Source organism: Pristis pectinata, chromosome 4 (assembly GCF_009764475.1).
Source record: "Pristis pectinata isolate sPriPec2 chromosome 4, sPriPec2.1.pri, whole genome shotgun sequence".
NCBI lineage: Eukaryota > Metazoa > Chordata > Chondrichthyes > Rhinopristiformes > Pristidae > Pristis > Pristis pectinata.
Window position 1 is genome coordinate 83,328,080 of NC_067408.1, and position 13,616 is coordinate 83,341,695.

The following is a 13,616-nucleotide window of genomic DNA, read 5'->3' on the forward strand; positions in this document are numbered from 1 at the left end:
CATCGCTTCACATATCTCTTACAAGTGATGCCTCTGCTGTCAGATTAGTGGGAACTCAGCTGGTGCTTGGAATTGCAAAGCTTGCTATTAGTGAAGACAGCTTTAGTGTTGCCAGAGTGTTTGGGAGAGCTTTTTCTTTTTAATCTGGCCTGCTCGTCCTGCCCTGACAATGGTATCTCGGGGTCCTTTTTATCAGCGCCCACTACCCGCAATCCTTCTGAGATTTCTCTGCCTTCTTCCAACAGGACTGCCGGTTAGAAGCGTGGACTTCTCCAGGGGGACGGACAACATCACCATCAGGCAGGGAAACACGGCTATCCTCAGGTAGGAAATGCAACTAATTATGTGGAACGAAGTACAAACAGTGGCTCATTAACACCCTGTTGCTTTTTCCAGCCCTCTGAGACAATTTATTTCTTTGGCTCTTTTTAACATAATAATCACAGGCTTAAGATCTGAGAGAATTCTGATCGCTCCACTGTTATGCAGGTCAGATATCGCAGTTCTGCAGCTTGCTTGCTATCTTGTTCAAAATGTTCGTGTAGCAGTCTGAGCAATATCTTTTAAAATGTAGAGAAATAGAAAGCGGATCTGTGTGCTGAGTTGCAGGCACCTTCAGGTATTGAAAGGGTTACATAATAACTGCTTACAGAGACCCTGGAAAAAGATAATATATTGCGGAAAGCTGTGAATGCTTTAAAGGAAACATTGAAAGATTGTTGTTTTGGATCTTTTCGGGATTTTCTTCTTTTTGGTAAATTATTCTTCCCTGGAAGCATTGAGATGATCAGAAATGCAAATGATGGGATAAAAGTAACTCTTTCTTGTTCAAGTGTTTTTTTTATATAAATAAAGGTTGATTCCTGGGTCCTTGCACTTCTTGGCAACAGTAGGCTTTGATGCATTTCACTGCTTAAATAACAGCTTCAAAAATACAGCCATTCTTGCAGAACATCTTATTTAAAATGATAACTTATACACTGAGACGAGCACAATGTCAACACATATTGTAAGTGTGAAACAGTCTGTGTGCTCATGGCAGGCAGAGAGGGCAAAAAGGAAATCTGGAGGATTTTTGCTTGAATTATGTAAAATAAATGAATCATTTTATTTAATCATCCCCTCTCCTAATGACAACCTGGATCAAAAATGTGCATGTATAATAATCATGTCTCTGTGTACATATGTGTTTGTGCATTCATACGCACTGAATGTCCATTTATTGTTTAATCCTGCACAGCACAGTCTACTATTAAAGCCTGAACAAAATCCATTGTTGAGGTTTAAACAAATCCAAAGCGGGATATTGTGAGGGAGAATTGAGTGTACTAGTCTCTTGTCACTGAGCAGGTGTTGAGGGGGAGGAGGGGGGCATATCAAGTTTTTTTTTCAATCAGATATTAACTCTTTCATTCCTTTTCTGTACATGCTTCGTTTTATAATTATTCATTTATCTTTTCTTATTCTCTGGTTTCTTTCTGTCCACATTCAAAATTTGACAGACTTGGATGTTTGCCGTTGAATAGTTGACAGGAAAATATACTTAAATTCTGATAAGTGGAATTTTCATCCTGATACTGGGGAATTAACAGGTGTGGCAAAATCTCTCAGACACATTTATCTCGCTCTTTGCAATTGATGTATTGTTTGCTTGAAGCTTCAAACACATTCTGCAGGGGTGCTGCTCTGGTTTTTTCTTCCTCTCCCAAACCAAGTTAGATTACAGATTTTGTGACAGTTGGCCATCCGAAATTAACTCGTGAGGACCCATTCTTCATGTGCGAGCCTGCGTTGAGTGCCAGCTATTCAGCCCAATAAGCCATTACAGCCACATTTGTCTGCAGATGCATGTCCATCTGGGGTTAATGGTTGTCAAGTGTGGGAACTCTATTTGAACTTTTTTCCTTCTTCTGTAACCCAGGTTTAGTGAGTTCAAATATAACAACACCATCTCCTTCACCCCAATTAAAGTCATAACCCAGTAAAGACATGATGTAAATCGGACACTTTCTTGTTACACATGCCTTTTTTGTGCTTCGATTTATATTTAGATTCAGTCAGAATCCCTGTGAAAAAATATTACAATGAATAGAGCAGTGTTGGCTGAAATTAGGATGGTACACAGAAGAGTTCATCTTCTTTTAGTTTGTGAGGGTATTACAGGGACATGCTATTTCATTCCTCTTACTGTCCGAAGTACAATTTATAGAAAATAAAAATGTAAAGTGGAAAATTGTGCTTGGAAAATAAAATCATGTTTTAATACATTTAGTGATTATGTAACGCAAACATTTCTAAGCTGATATGGTGAAGTCTGAATAAAATTCAGAGCAGGTTGTTTCTGACCATTACAGTAAGCTTCCCTGTAGATTGCAAGTATAATCACAACTTTAAAGTGACTGTATTTGTCAGCACCATTTCAAGAATAAGGTCTGTTTTGCTCATCAGCAAATCATGAACTCAAGTTCAAGATGGAGCTTGGCAAAATAACCTCCACTTCTAAGTATCTTTCAGAGGTCCCTATCTATGTTCACGCATGAAGAGCACTTAGCTGGGTGAGATATTGGATAACCACCTGATCTTCAGAAATTGTACTTCAACTTGATTCGCAGTCCAAGTGTGAGGAAGAAGAATTACAGTGTTGGGTTGAAACTTATATTACGCGTTCACACTTGTAATCTGAGGGAGCCAAGGATTTTATTTGATAAGCTCTGCTGATTACCAACCAGATGTAGGTGATCAACTGTTCCAAAAATAATAAGCAAGTGCACTGTGATGTACCAAAAGATGTGACTTAGTTCAGTTTTATTTAGAATCCATTTGAACGGTACTGGAAATGTTATACTCCACCATGTGATTAATATCTATGTGTAACCATGTCCAATATTGATCATACTATTGTGAGATATAACTTGGGTGCACTCAATGTTCTGTAGATGGAGAGTTTTTAAGTATTTGGGTCGATCTCCAGATGGCCTGATAATGGAAAGGAACTGGCAAAAGCGTATAACGTTATTTGTCAGATGTATGTGAGCTGAGTCAGGGAAGGAATTGATGCTTCCTGTAAAATGTGAAACATGAAAGATCCCACAGAAAATTCCCTAGAACCCAGAAAAGCTCAATAGAAGACCTGTGGCCAAATTGATTGAGATTCACCCAATGGAGTAGTAAAATGGAGACACAAGAGACTGCAGATCTTGGAATCTGGAGCAAAAAGAAACAAATTGATGGTGGAACTCAGTGGGTCAGACAGCATCCATGGATCAGATGAAGCATCTTGACTGAACCGTTGACTGTCCATTTCCATCCACAGATGTTGCCTAACCTGCTGAGTTCCTCCAGTAATTTGTTCTTTTTGTTTTAGATTCAGCCATAGCCCTTGCCTGTCTGCACTTACCAGAGACAGATGCAGGAGGTCTTGATGGCGAGGTGGCCTCAGGTGGCGTAGTGCTAAAGCCCTGCCCCTTAGACATCCTGATAGTCTTTGACAAGAAGCAAAGCTGAGAACAGAACCTCACCGCCTACATTCAAGACTCGTCATAGTTTTATCTGAGACAGTTAAAAACTATTACAATTGCTTTAAATAATTAAAAGTAAATAAATAGCATTAAAAAACATTCGTATTAATCAACAAATTAATTAAAACAGAAGGAAATTATTCAGAACATTAAAACAAAGCAAAATAATTTTTTAAAAAACTGATCTCAAATTACTTTAACTGTTTCCAGCTAATCTACAGAGCTGATAAATCCATTCAGAAGAATGAGGATGCCATTCTTATGTCAGATGTGGTGGTGCAGGATTGAAGAGGCAGGTTCTCAGTGTAACTCTTACCCCTGAATCACTGGCAAACAGAGCCAACTCAATTCAGTCCAAGGTTGAACACCATCGGAAACAAGGGAGATCTCATTTGACCAAACTCCAGAAACACACATTGGACGTGGGCAAAGTAATAAAGTTTTGAATCTGGCATGAAGATTGTTGCCACTTCATGCCTTCAACAGAGTAACATTTGTCCATCAGTTTATTTGTGCATAAAGGGCAGTGGTGACTCAACAAATCTGGCTTAATGAACAAAACTGCCAGATTGAAAGTTAATGCACGTTAGGCACGGTTTAATGTGGGTTGTGCTGTCATACATATAATTTTATTTTCCTTAATTTAACTCTGCCCTTGACTGTCTTGGAGGTGGGTGGGTGAATGCAGGGAGGAGCAACTTTGAAAAACACAAAAGTATTAGGTGCATTTTATTGGAAGTTAATGGTGTATGCCAGCCATGGATTTAGTAGCCAAATTATTCTCCGTCTAACAAAATAAAATAAACCTGATTCAGACAGATTGAGAGGCCAGATGAAGGATTTACTCTACATTTATTGCAAAGCAGCTCTGCAGACAAGGGAGATTAGGATGGGAGGGAGTTGTCTTTTAAATGCCAAGGTAATCACTCACTGTTTTAATTTTGAACTGAAGATTTTGCAGCTAGCAAACCCACTGTAAGGAATTAGTAACAAACTGAAATAGATGCTGAATTTCAACTGAAATTTTACTATTCTGGGTTAAACTCCAAGCATCAAAACTTTACCCAGCTTGGAAGCAGAACCTTCTCCATCCATTGATGCATCCAGCCTCTCTCATTTTGTCTTTGGATAATTCTGACTTGGGCTGGCATTGCACACTTTTTTACCCATTGCTTCTTCATGCATATGATGTCAGTCAATGTCAGCAAGACCAAGGAATTGATTGTGGACTTCAGGAAGGGGAAGTCGGGAGAAGACACACCAGTCTTCATTGAGGGGTCAGCGGTGGAAAGGGTGAGCAGCTTCAAGTGTCTGGGTGTCAACATTTCAGAGGATCTATCTTGGGCCCGACACACTGATGCAATCATGAAGAAGGCACACCAGTGGCTCTACGTCACTGGGAGTTTGAGGAGATTTGGGATGTCACCAAAGACTCTTGCAAATTTCTACAAGTGTACGGTGGAGAGCATTCTGACTGGTTGCATCACTGCCTGGTATGGAGCTTTCAATGCACAGGATCGAAAGCGACTGCAGAGAGTTATAGACTCAGCCAGCTCCATCACGGGCACAACCCTCCCCGCCAACAAGGAGATCTTCAAGAGGTGGTGCCTCAAGAAGGCAGCATCCACCATTAAGGACCCTCACCATTCCAGGACATGCCTTAATTGTGTTACTACCATCGGGGAGGAGGGACAGGAGCCTGAAGACCCACACTCAGTGTTTTAGGAACTGCTTCTTCCTCTCCACCATCAGAACAGTCCATGAACACTACCTCATTATTCCTCTTTTGCTCAATTTATTTATTTTTCTAACTTATAGTAATTTCTATGTCCTGCACTGTACTGCTGCCACAAAACAACAAATTTCACAACATGTGTCAGTGATAATAAACCTATTCTGATTTTGATTCTGACCATTCATGTATGGCGGGATCAGGGTTGAGGCTTCCAAACTACAGGTGGGATAGGGGAATCACGTCCAAAGCCAATCCTCCTGAATTTCATCCACAAAAATAAGGAGGGCAAAGTAATAAGTGACAAAAACCCTGACTGTTTTGTCCAGGATCAGCAAGGCTATATGTAGGTGTTGCAGCAAAACATGAGGTCAGCTAATTAGTGCAGATAATTGAGCTTGATTGAGCCCATCAACCTGGCACCCTCCAACAATGAGATGGATGCAGAGGACCACAAAAGCAGGCCCTCCACCCCAAGGAATCAGAGAGTGAGACCTCAGTCGTGAAAGCCTCTAACAAGAGGCAAAGATGGGAGGAATTTTTAAATATCTCTGATATTCAAAGGCATTTTAAAATATAAATATGTTTTTACTTAAAATTATTTAAATTAAATTCTTTGTTGAAAAGAGTAAATTTGATTAAGACGTGAAAATTCTAAGGAGAAATTAAACACCTTAAAACAAAATAAGGAAAAATGAAAATGGATAATTGATCTTAATATTTTCCTGATCTCCAGGTTGGGAATAATCATTCAAATGAACGATTCCCAGTTTATACCAGGTCCAGCTGGCATGAAATCACAGAGGTCATTGCCCTCTATTATGCTGATCGGCTGCACTCAACATCAGCCTGATCTGGACTTCAAATGGGTCCAAGTAAGTCCAGGATGTATTGACCTACAAGCTGCAGAATTGCCAACCAAAGATAGCATGATTCCGGCCTTTCTTTTGGTATGCAGAGCACAGGTGCTGATGGAGAGGTGGACAGGAGAGACGGAGGAAAGTGAGAGCTGGGAAGAATATGCTGTTGAATTATATGTAGTTCTAATTGTTAGAAAATGAGGTACACATTAGATTACATGGTGACTTCAATGAACTTCGTCTTGCCCTCTTAGTTGTTCAGGAGTTGCAAGTTTCTGCTCAGAATTTGATGGTTGCAGAAGTGTTCATGTTTCGATCTGCAAATACATGTAGCATTCTTCATCAAAATATTGAAAACGTCTATGGAAAACTTTGATGAATAGCAAATGACTGTTTCTTGTTGTGGTAAACATAAGCATTTAGAATTATTTTTTCTATTTTTGTTCTCATAATTTGATTATGGAGGACTATTATCATACTTCTTCTCCTCACTGTCTCCTGAGTTTAAATGTATCTATTGTTTTTGAGACCAGGACTGTGATGAAACATTTAAGGTTTATGTGAGATTATGGTGGATTATAGAATTTAATAATTACCTCCTCTGAATTATACTCATTTCTGTAGCAATGTAATTCAATGCTGCTGTTGTTGATTACTGCTCTAAATTGGTTGGATATTCATTGCCAAGATGATTCAGATTCCAAGGTCTCTTTCAACTTTATCGTTTACCATTGCTACAGCTTTGGTGAATAAATGACTCATTTATTTCCTTTCCAATTTTTACACTTGTCAGCATTGAATTTATTCTGCCATTATGTTAAGATCTTGCCCAACACAGTCTTCAGTTTTTGGGGCAACATTGCCCTTCCTAGTTTGATACCCTTTGTAAATATGATCACTTTGCAGTGCATTTCTGAATTCAATTTCTTTATATAAACTTGCAACAATAGTTTTGCTGGTCCTGAGCCCTGGTATTTCATAGTCACTGCTTCACACATATTCTGCTGGCATTGTCTTGAACCCATTAGCTAGCTTCATATCCATTTCCTGTGTCTAACCTAACTCCCCCATGACTGTGAGTTTAATAAATAACATTTGGTCTTGAAATTTCTCAGGAGGCTAAAGAAATTTGTTATGTCCCCTCTGACCCTCATCAATTTTTATCGATGCACCATAGAAAGCATCCTATTCGGATGCATCATGGCTTGGTATGGCAACTGCTCTGCCTATGATGGCAAGAAACTGCAGGGAGTTGTGGACATAGCTCAGCACATCATGGAAACCTGCCTCCCCTCCTTGGACTCTGTCTGCACTTCTCACTGTCTCACTGAAGCAGCCACCATTATCAAAGACCCCACCTACCTTGGACTTTCTCTTCTCTCCCTCTCCCATCGGGCAGAAGATACAAGAGCCTGAAAGCACGTTCCGCCAGTCTCAAGGACAGCTGATAAGATGAACCCTTGACCTCAATCTACCTCATTATGGCCTTGCACTTTATTGTCTGGCTGCACTGCACTTTCTCTGTAACTGTAATACTTTATTCTGCATTCAAGGGTGGCACGGTAGTGTAGCAGTTAGCGCAACACTATTACAGTGCCAGCGATCGGGGTTCGATTCCTGTCGCTGTCTGTAAGGAGTTTGTACGTTCTCCCATGTCTGCGTGGGTTTTCTCCGGGTGCTCCGGTTTCCTCCCACATTCCAGAGACGTACCATAGAACCATACAGCACAAAACAGGCCCTTCGGCCCACCATGTTGTGCCGTCCATCAGACCACCCTCACACTACCTAACCCCTTCCTCCCGCATATCCCTCTATCTCACATTCCTCCATATGCCTATCCAACAAGCTCTTGAACCTGTTCAATGTATCTGCCTCCACCACCACCCCAGGCAGCGCATTCCATGCACCAACCACCCTCTGGGGGAAAATCCTCCCTCTGACATCTCCCCTGAACCTCCCACCCATAACCTTAAAGCCGTGACCTCTCGTCTTGAGCATTGGTGCCCTGGGAAGGAGGCGCTGACTGTCTACTCTGTCTATTCCTCTCAATATTTTATATACCTCTATCATGTCTCCTCTCATCCTCCTCCTTTCCAGTGAATAAAGCCCTAGCACCTTAAGCCTCTCCTCATATTCAATACTCTCCAATCCAGGCAGCATCCTGGTAAATCTCCTCTGCACCCTCTCCAATGCCTCCACATCCTTCCTATAATGAGGCGACCAGAACTGAACACAGTACTCTAAGTGTGGCCTAACTAAAGTTTTGTAAAGCTGCATCATCACCTCGCGGCTCTTAAACTCAATCCCGCGATTTATGAAAGCCAACATCCCATTGGCCTTCTTAACTGCTCTTTCCACCTGTGAGGCAACTTTCAATGAACTGTGAATATGAACCCCCAGATCCCTCTGCTCCTCCACACTGCCAAGTACCTTGCCATTCACCCAGAGTACCTTGCCATTGTCTTGAACCCATTAGCTAGCTTCATATCCATTTCCTGTGTCTAACCTAACTCCCCCATGACTGTGAGTTTAATAAATAACGTTTGGTCTGGAAATTTCTCAGGAGGCTAAAGAAATTTGGTATGTCCCCTCTGACCCTCATCAATTTTTATCGATGCACCATAGAAAGCATCCTATTCGGATGCGTCATGGCTTGGTATGGCAACTGCTCTGCCTATGATGGCAAGAAACTGCAGGGAGTTGTGGACATAGCTCAGCACATCATGAAAACCTGCCTCCCCTCCTTGGACTCTGTCTGCACTTCTCACTGTCTCACTGAAGCAGCCACCATTGCCGGGTAGGTTAATATGGGTTTAAAATGGGCAGCGCGGACTCGTTGGGCTGGAAGGGCCTGTTACCACGCTGTAAATAAAATTTAAATTTAAATTTAAATTCTGTTATTGTTTTCCTTTGTACTACCTCAATGCGTTGTTGTAATAAAATGATCTTTATGGATGGCATGCAAACCAAAGTTTTTCACTGTACCTCGACACGTGACAATAATAAACCAATTTACCAATTTGTAAAAATCCTTATGGAAATCAAGAGACATCCTACTGCAAGTTTTATCACACCCCACTTTAGTTGTAAATTCTTCAAAAAAAGTCAAGGGAATTGAACAGGCAGCTTCTTCTTGTCCTGAATTGGCTCATGTGGTTGACACGGAGGAGTAAAACTTTTGAATTTGAGGAGAAAAAAAGACATTCTGGTCAGTTGGGAGAATGGAATTTAATACATACAAGTGTGATTTAATATATTTGGGAGGTGCAATAAGGTAAGGGGCTATACAATAAATTGAAGGATATTGAGAAATGTGAAGGATCAGAAGGACTTTGGAGTGTATGTAAAGATCCATAAAGGTGGCAGAACAGCTAGCTCAGGTAATTAGAACCCACACAGCAAGCTTTCCTTCATTAACTAAGACATAGAATAAGTGAGCAGAAAGGTTATCCTGGAATTGAATACTGCTCTTGTTTGAGCATGCTTAAGTATTATGTACAGTTCTGGCAACCATAATACAGGAAACATGTGAATACATTTGAGAGATGCAGAGGAAATTTACAAGAATGCTTTCAAGACTTGTAAAAAAATGTAGGAAGAATGGATAGCTTGGGGTTGTGTTTTATTGGAATTGGAAGGCTTAGTAGAAACTTAATTAAGATGCATAAAATTTTAAGGAATACAGATAGAATAAACATTAAGAACATATTTCCTACAGAAAATTTTCAATACCAGGAGATGTAGAATTAAACTAATTGACAAAAGGATTAGAAGGGAAGTGAGTCAAGGGTGTCAGGGACTCATTGCCTGAAAGGGTGATTGAGACAGAAATGTTCATCACACTTAAGAAGTACCTGGATATGTTTTTGATGAGTGGTGACCTGTAGGGCAATGGATCGAGTGGGACCAGGCTGGGCAGCTCTTTTTCAACCTGCACAGATACAAAGGCCTCCTTCTGCTTCATAAAATTTCAATGATTCTATGAATTTTCTTGGATTTTATTACTCAGAAATTCCCTGGTTGACTCCAGGTCATTAAATCAATTCCTTGACATGGAATGAATGTAAGAAAAGTGGGTCAATGAAGTCTTGTGTTGTTTTTTCACTCTTATTGAATGTGGGGTGCAATTGGCTGATTCCGTTCTATTTCCTCCATCACCATAAAGATATTCAGTGCATCACAATCTCTTCCTTCACATTTTTTTAGTTCTTGCAACAATACCAACCGCCCCAAGGGATTGTTGTTTTGTTTTCAGCCTGATTAACTTGTCTAAGGCTCCCATCTCAATTATAACCATGTCATTGATTTCACTGGGATGTATTTGTTAGACAGGTGTGTGATGATCATATTTTCTTTGCAAAACCTTGGAGGTAGTGGCTATTCAGAATATAGAGAATTTGTGCATGCCTCCAGATTCATGTCTGTTTATATCTTTTGTGTTTTAGCCTCTTCTCTTATCACCATTTTTATAATTATTATGGCACTACAGGATGTTTTTATGTGAATGATTAGGCTCAGCTGGTTTGCTTTTGTTCTGCTCTCCACTTGGATCATATTTTTAACAAGTTCATGCAATGCCTTGTATCCATTGCTTGTGATTGGTTCCTTCTTTTTCACTTCAGGTTTAGCAAAGGCAACTTTTGCATTTTACCACCTTACATTTCTTTGTTGATTTCTTTTGGAATACACTTGTCTTTGGTTGAATTTGTTAGCTTTAGGATTGCATTTATTCTGCTTTCATAGCAATGTATCTTTAAATGTAACCTTTTTACTTCAACAGAGATAATCTGGGCATTCTGTCCATTGTATTTACTCTGATTTTCCTTTTGTTTCTTGAACTTAGCCTTTTTAAACATATCTCAAATCAAGATATTTCTGACTGTCAGAAATTATTTTGTGGTTGATTTTCACATAAGAGACATTTCTTGAACATTTTCTGGGTCATTTGCAAATACCAGATCAAGGTAAGCATTCCCTCTTGTGGCTTATTTTACACTTTGGGTCAAGAAGCATGCATGAACTACATCTATAAATTTGACTCAAAATAACTCATATTTTCCTGATTTATCTTTTGTTGTTTTTGAACTCAGTCATTTAAAGTACATTTGTATTCTCACAAGCATTGCTTTCACTTAACATGTCAAATTCTTCTCATACCAACTTGATAAACCATAGCACATCCCCAGTACAATTTAAGTAATAGACAATTCAGAGTACTTGGTTTCATCATTAAGACAGATCCAGACAACATGCCTGGAGAACCAAAGTTAGTTTATAACATTAAATAAAAAAAGAAAATGTTTGAAACATTCAGCAGGCCAGGCAGCATCAGTGAAAAAAGAACAGAATTAACTGAAATGTTAACCATTTCTCTTTCCACAGATGCTGGCTGTCCTGCTGAGTGTTTGTACCATTTTATGCTTTTATTTCAGACTTCATGCATCTGCAATTTTTTTTGGACTTTCATTTAGGTGTTTCAGCTCATTGATCTTTTGTCTGAACTAGAAGCAATTAGAGTCATAGAGTCAGGCAGCACAGAAACAGGTCCTTTGGCCCACCATCTCCATGCTGACGATCAAGTACCTACTTATATTGTTCCCATTTATCAGTACTTGATCTGCATCCTTCTGTGCTTTGGCAATTCAAGTTCTAGTCTGGATAATTCTTAAATATTGTGAGAGTATCTGCCTCTAGTACTTTCTCAGATTGCAACTACCTTCTAGGTGAAATACTTACTCGTCAAATCCCCTCCAACTTTCCCACTTCTCATCTTAATGCCCTTTGATTTTAGATGTCACCATTATGGAGAAATGTTTCCAACTATCCACCGTTTCTTTGTCCCACATAATTTTGTGTACCTCTATCAGGTCCTACTTCAGTCTCCTCTGCTCCAAGGAAAGCAAACCCAGCCTATCAACTCTCTCCTCACAACTGAAACACTCTATCACAGGCAACATCCTGATGAGTTTCTTCTCATCAGTGCATCATCATGCAATCACATCATGCAATCACATCCTTCCTACAGTGTTGCAACAAGAACAGTACAACGTATTCCAGATGTGGTCCATCTGATCTTCAAAAAAAAGCCATTATCTCCCTGCACTTATATTCTATGCCCTGAATAATGGACAGGTATCACCTATGCCTCTTCACCATCTTATCCACCTGTGCTGCCACCTTCGGGGATCCTTGAACTTGAATTCCAATGGCCTTCTGTTCCTCAATATTTCCTAGGCCATATAATTCATTGTGTAGGTCCAACCCTTATTAGTCCTCTCAAGCTGTGTCATCTTTCACCCATAAGGATTAAATTCTACCTGCCATTGCTCTGCTAATTTACCAATCGATTAATACCATTTTATAGCCTATGACTATCCTCCTCGCTATCAACAGCATCACCAGTCATTCCAGAAAGCAGTGAATTGCTGAATGGGAAAGTGAGGTGGTGTTGCTTGAGCTTGGGATGGTGATACTTGGGGAATTGCTGGGCCTCTGTACATGGAAGAATTGGAGGTTAAGCAAGCCGAACTGGTTGGAGACAGAGATATAAACCTAATGACCTACCATATGAAAAAGAATTGTTTTACATTTTTGCTTCTAATACCACCACATATTATAATTCCTTTCTGTCACTGCAGCCTTCAATTCTAGTATTCTTGCATTTATGTCTTGCTATGGATTTGCCTGTTAGTTTATTTTTCCTCTTTCTGGACATCTTTCTCCACATCCATCTCCCTACTATCTTCATTCCAATGATGTGTATCCTGATTCAGTCCTGATGCAGGGTCTCGACCCAAAATGTCACAATTCCTTTCTGTCCATAGATGCTGCTCCACCCACTGAGTTGCTCCAACAGTTTGCTTTTTGCTCCAGATCCAAGCATCTGCAGTCTCTTGTTTCTCCACGTGTATCCTGTTTTGTGCCTGCCCTCACTTCCAATTTAATTATATTATTCTGCTGTCTGAGCATTCCTTGCAAATTGTTTAATTTAAATATTGTCCATGTGTCTTGCATTAGGTCTTTCTTGTTCTGGAAGGAGCTATGATGTTTATTAAGACTTATTGCTAAATTCACTTTATGCTTTCAGTTACTTGTTTATCTCTTCATTTCTCTCGATGCTCAAAAATATGCTTTGGTTATCCTTCCATATCTAAGTCTTGCAAACTATTCCTGACGTATATGGTGGTTCTTTCAAGAGCAATGTATTCCTGCATAGATTGAAAAGACTGAGGATCTCCCTGTACCCCTCACCTCCCCAATGTTCTTTATAGCATTTGCTCAATATGCACATAACAGTCACTGTCATTTTGTGTGACAAAGCAATTAATTTTGCAACTTTTCAAGATGTTTTGGAAGGACTGAGGCAACACTATACAGAACATCGAACAGTACGGCACAGTACGGGCCCTTCAACCCACGATGATGCAACGACCAATATAAATCTACTCCACGATCAACCTAACCCTTCCCTCCTACACAGCCCATAACCCTCCATTTTTCTTACAT

General features: G+C 39.9%; 1 protein-coding gene across 6 annotated transcripts in view; it reads left to right on the plus strand.

Annotated features, from left to right (window-relative positions):
* The window catches only part of lsamp (limbic system associated membrane protein), a 1,650,453-nt gene that overhangs the window by 1,050,231 nt on the left and 586,606 nt on the right, over window positions 1–13,616 (plus strand). For 4 of the 6 annotated variants that reach the window (XM_052013652.1, XM_052013655.1, XM_052013657.1 and 1 more), the window contains exon 1: window positions 107–324. In XM_052013652.1, coding sequence (XP_051869612.1) covers window positions 170–324 — 155 coding nt within the window. In that variant the 5' untranslated portion in view covers window positions 107–169. Of the gene's footprint in view, window positions 1–106; window positions 325–13,616 lie in introns of those variants that run through there. The other 2 variants (XM_052013654.1, XM_052013653.1) reach the window with 1 other exon arrangement.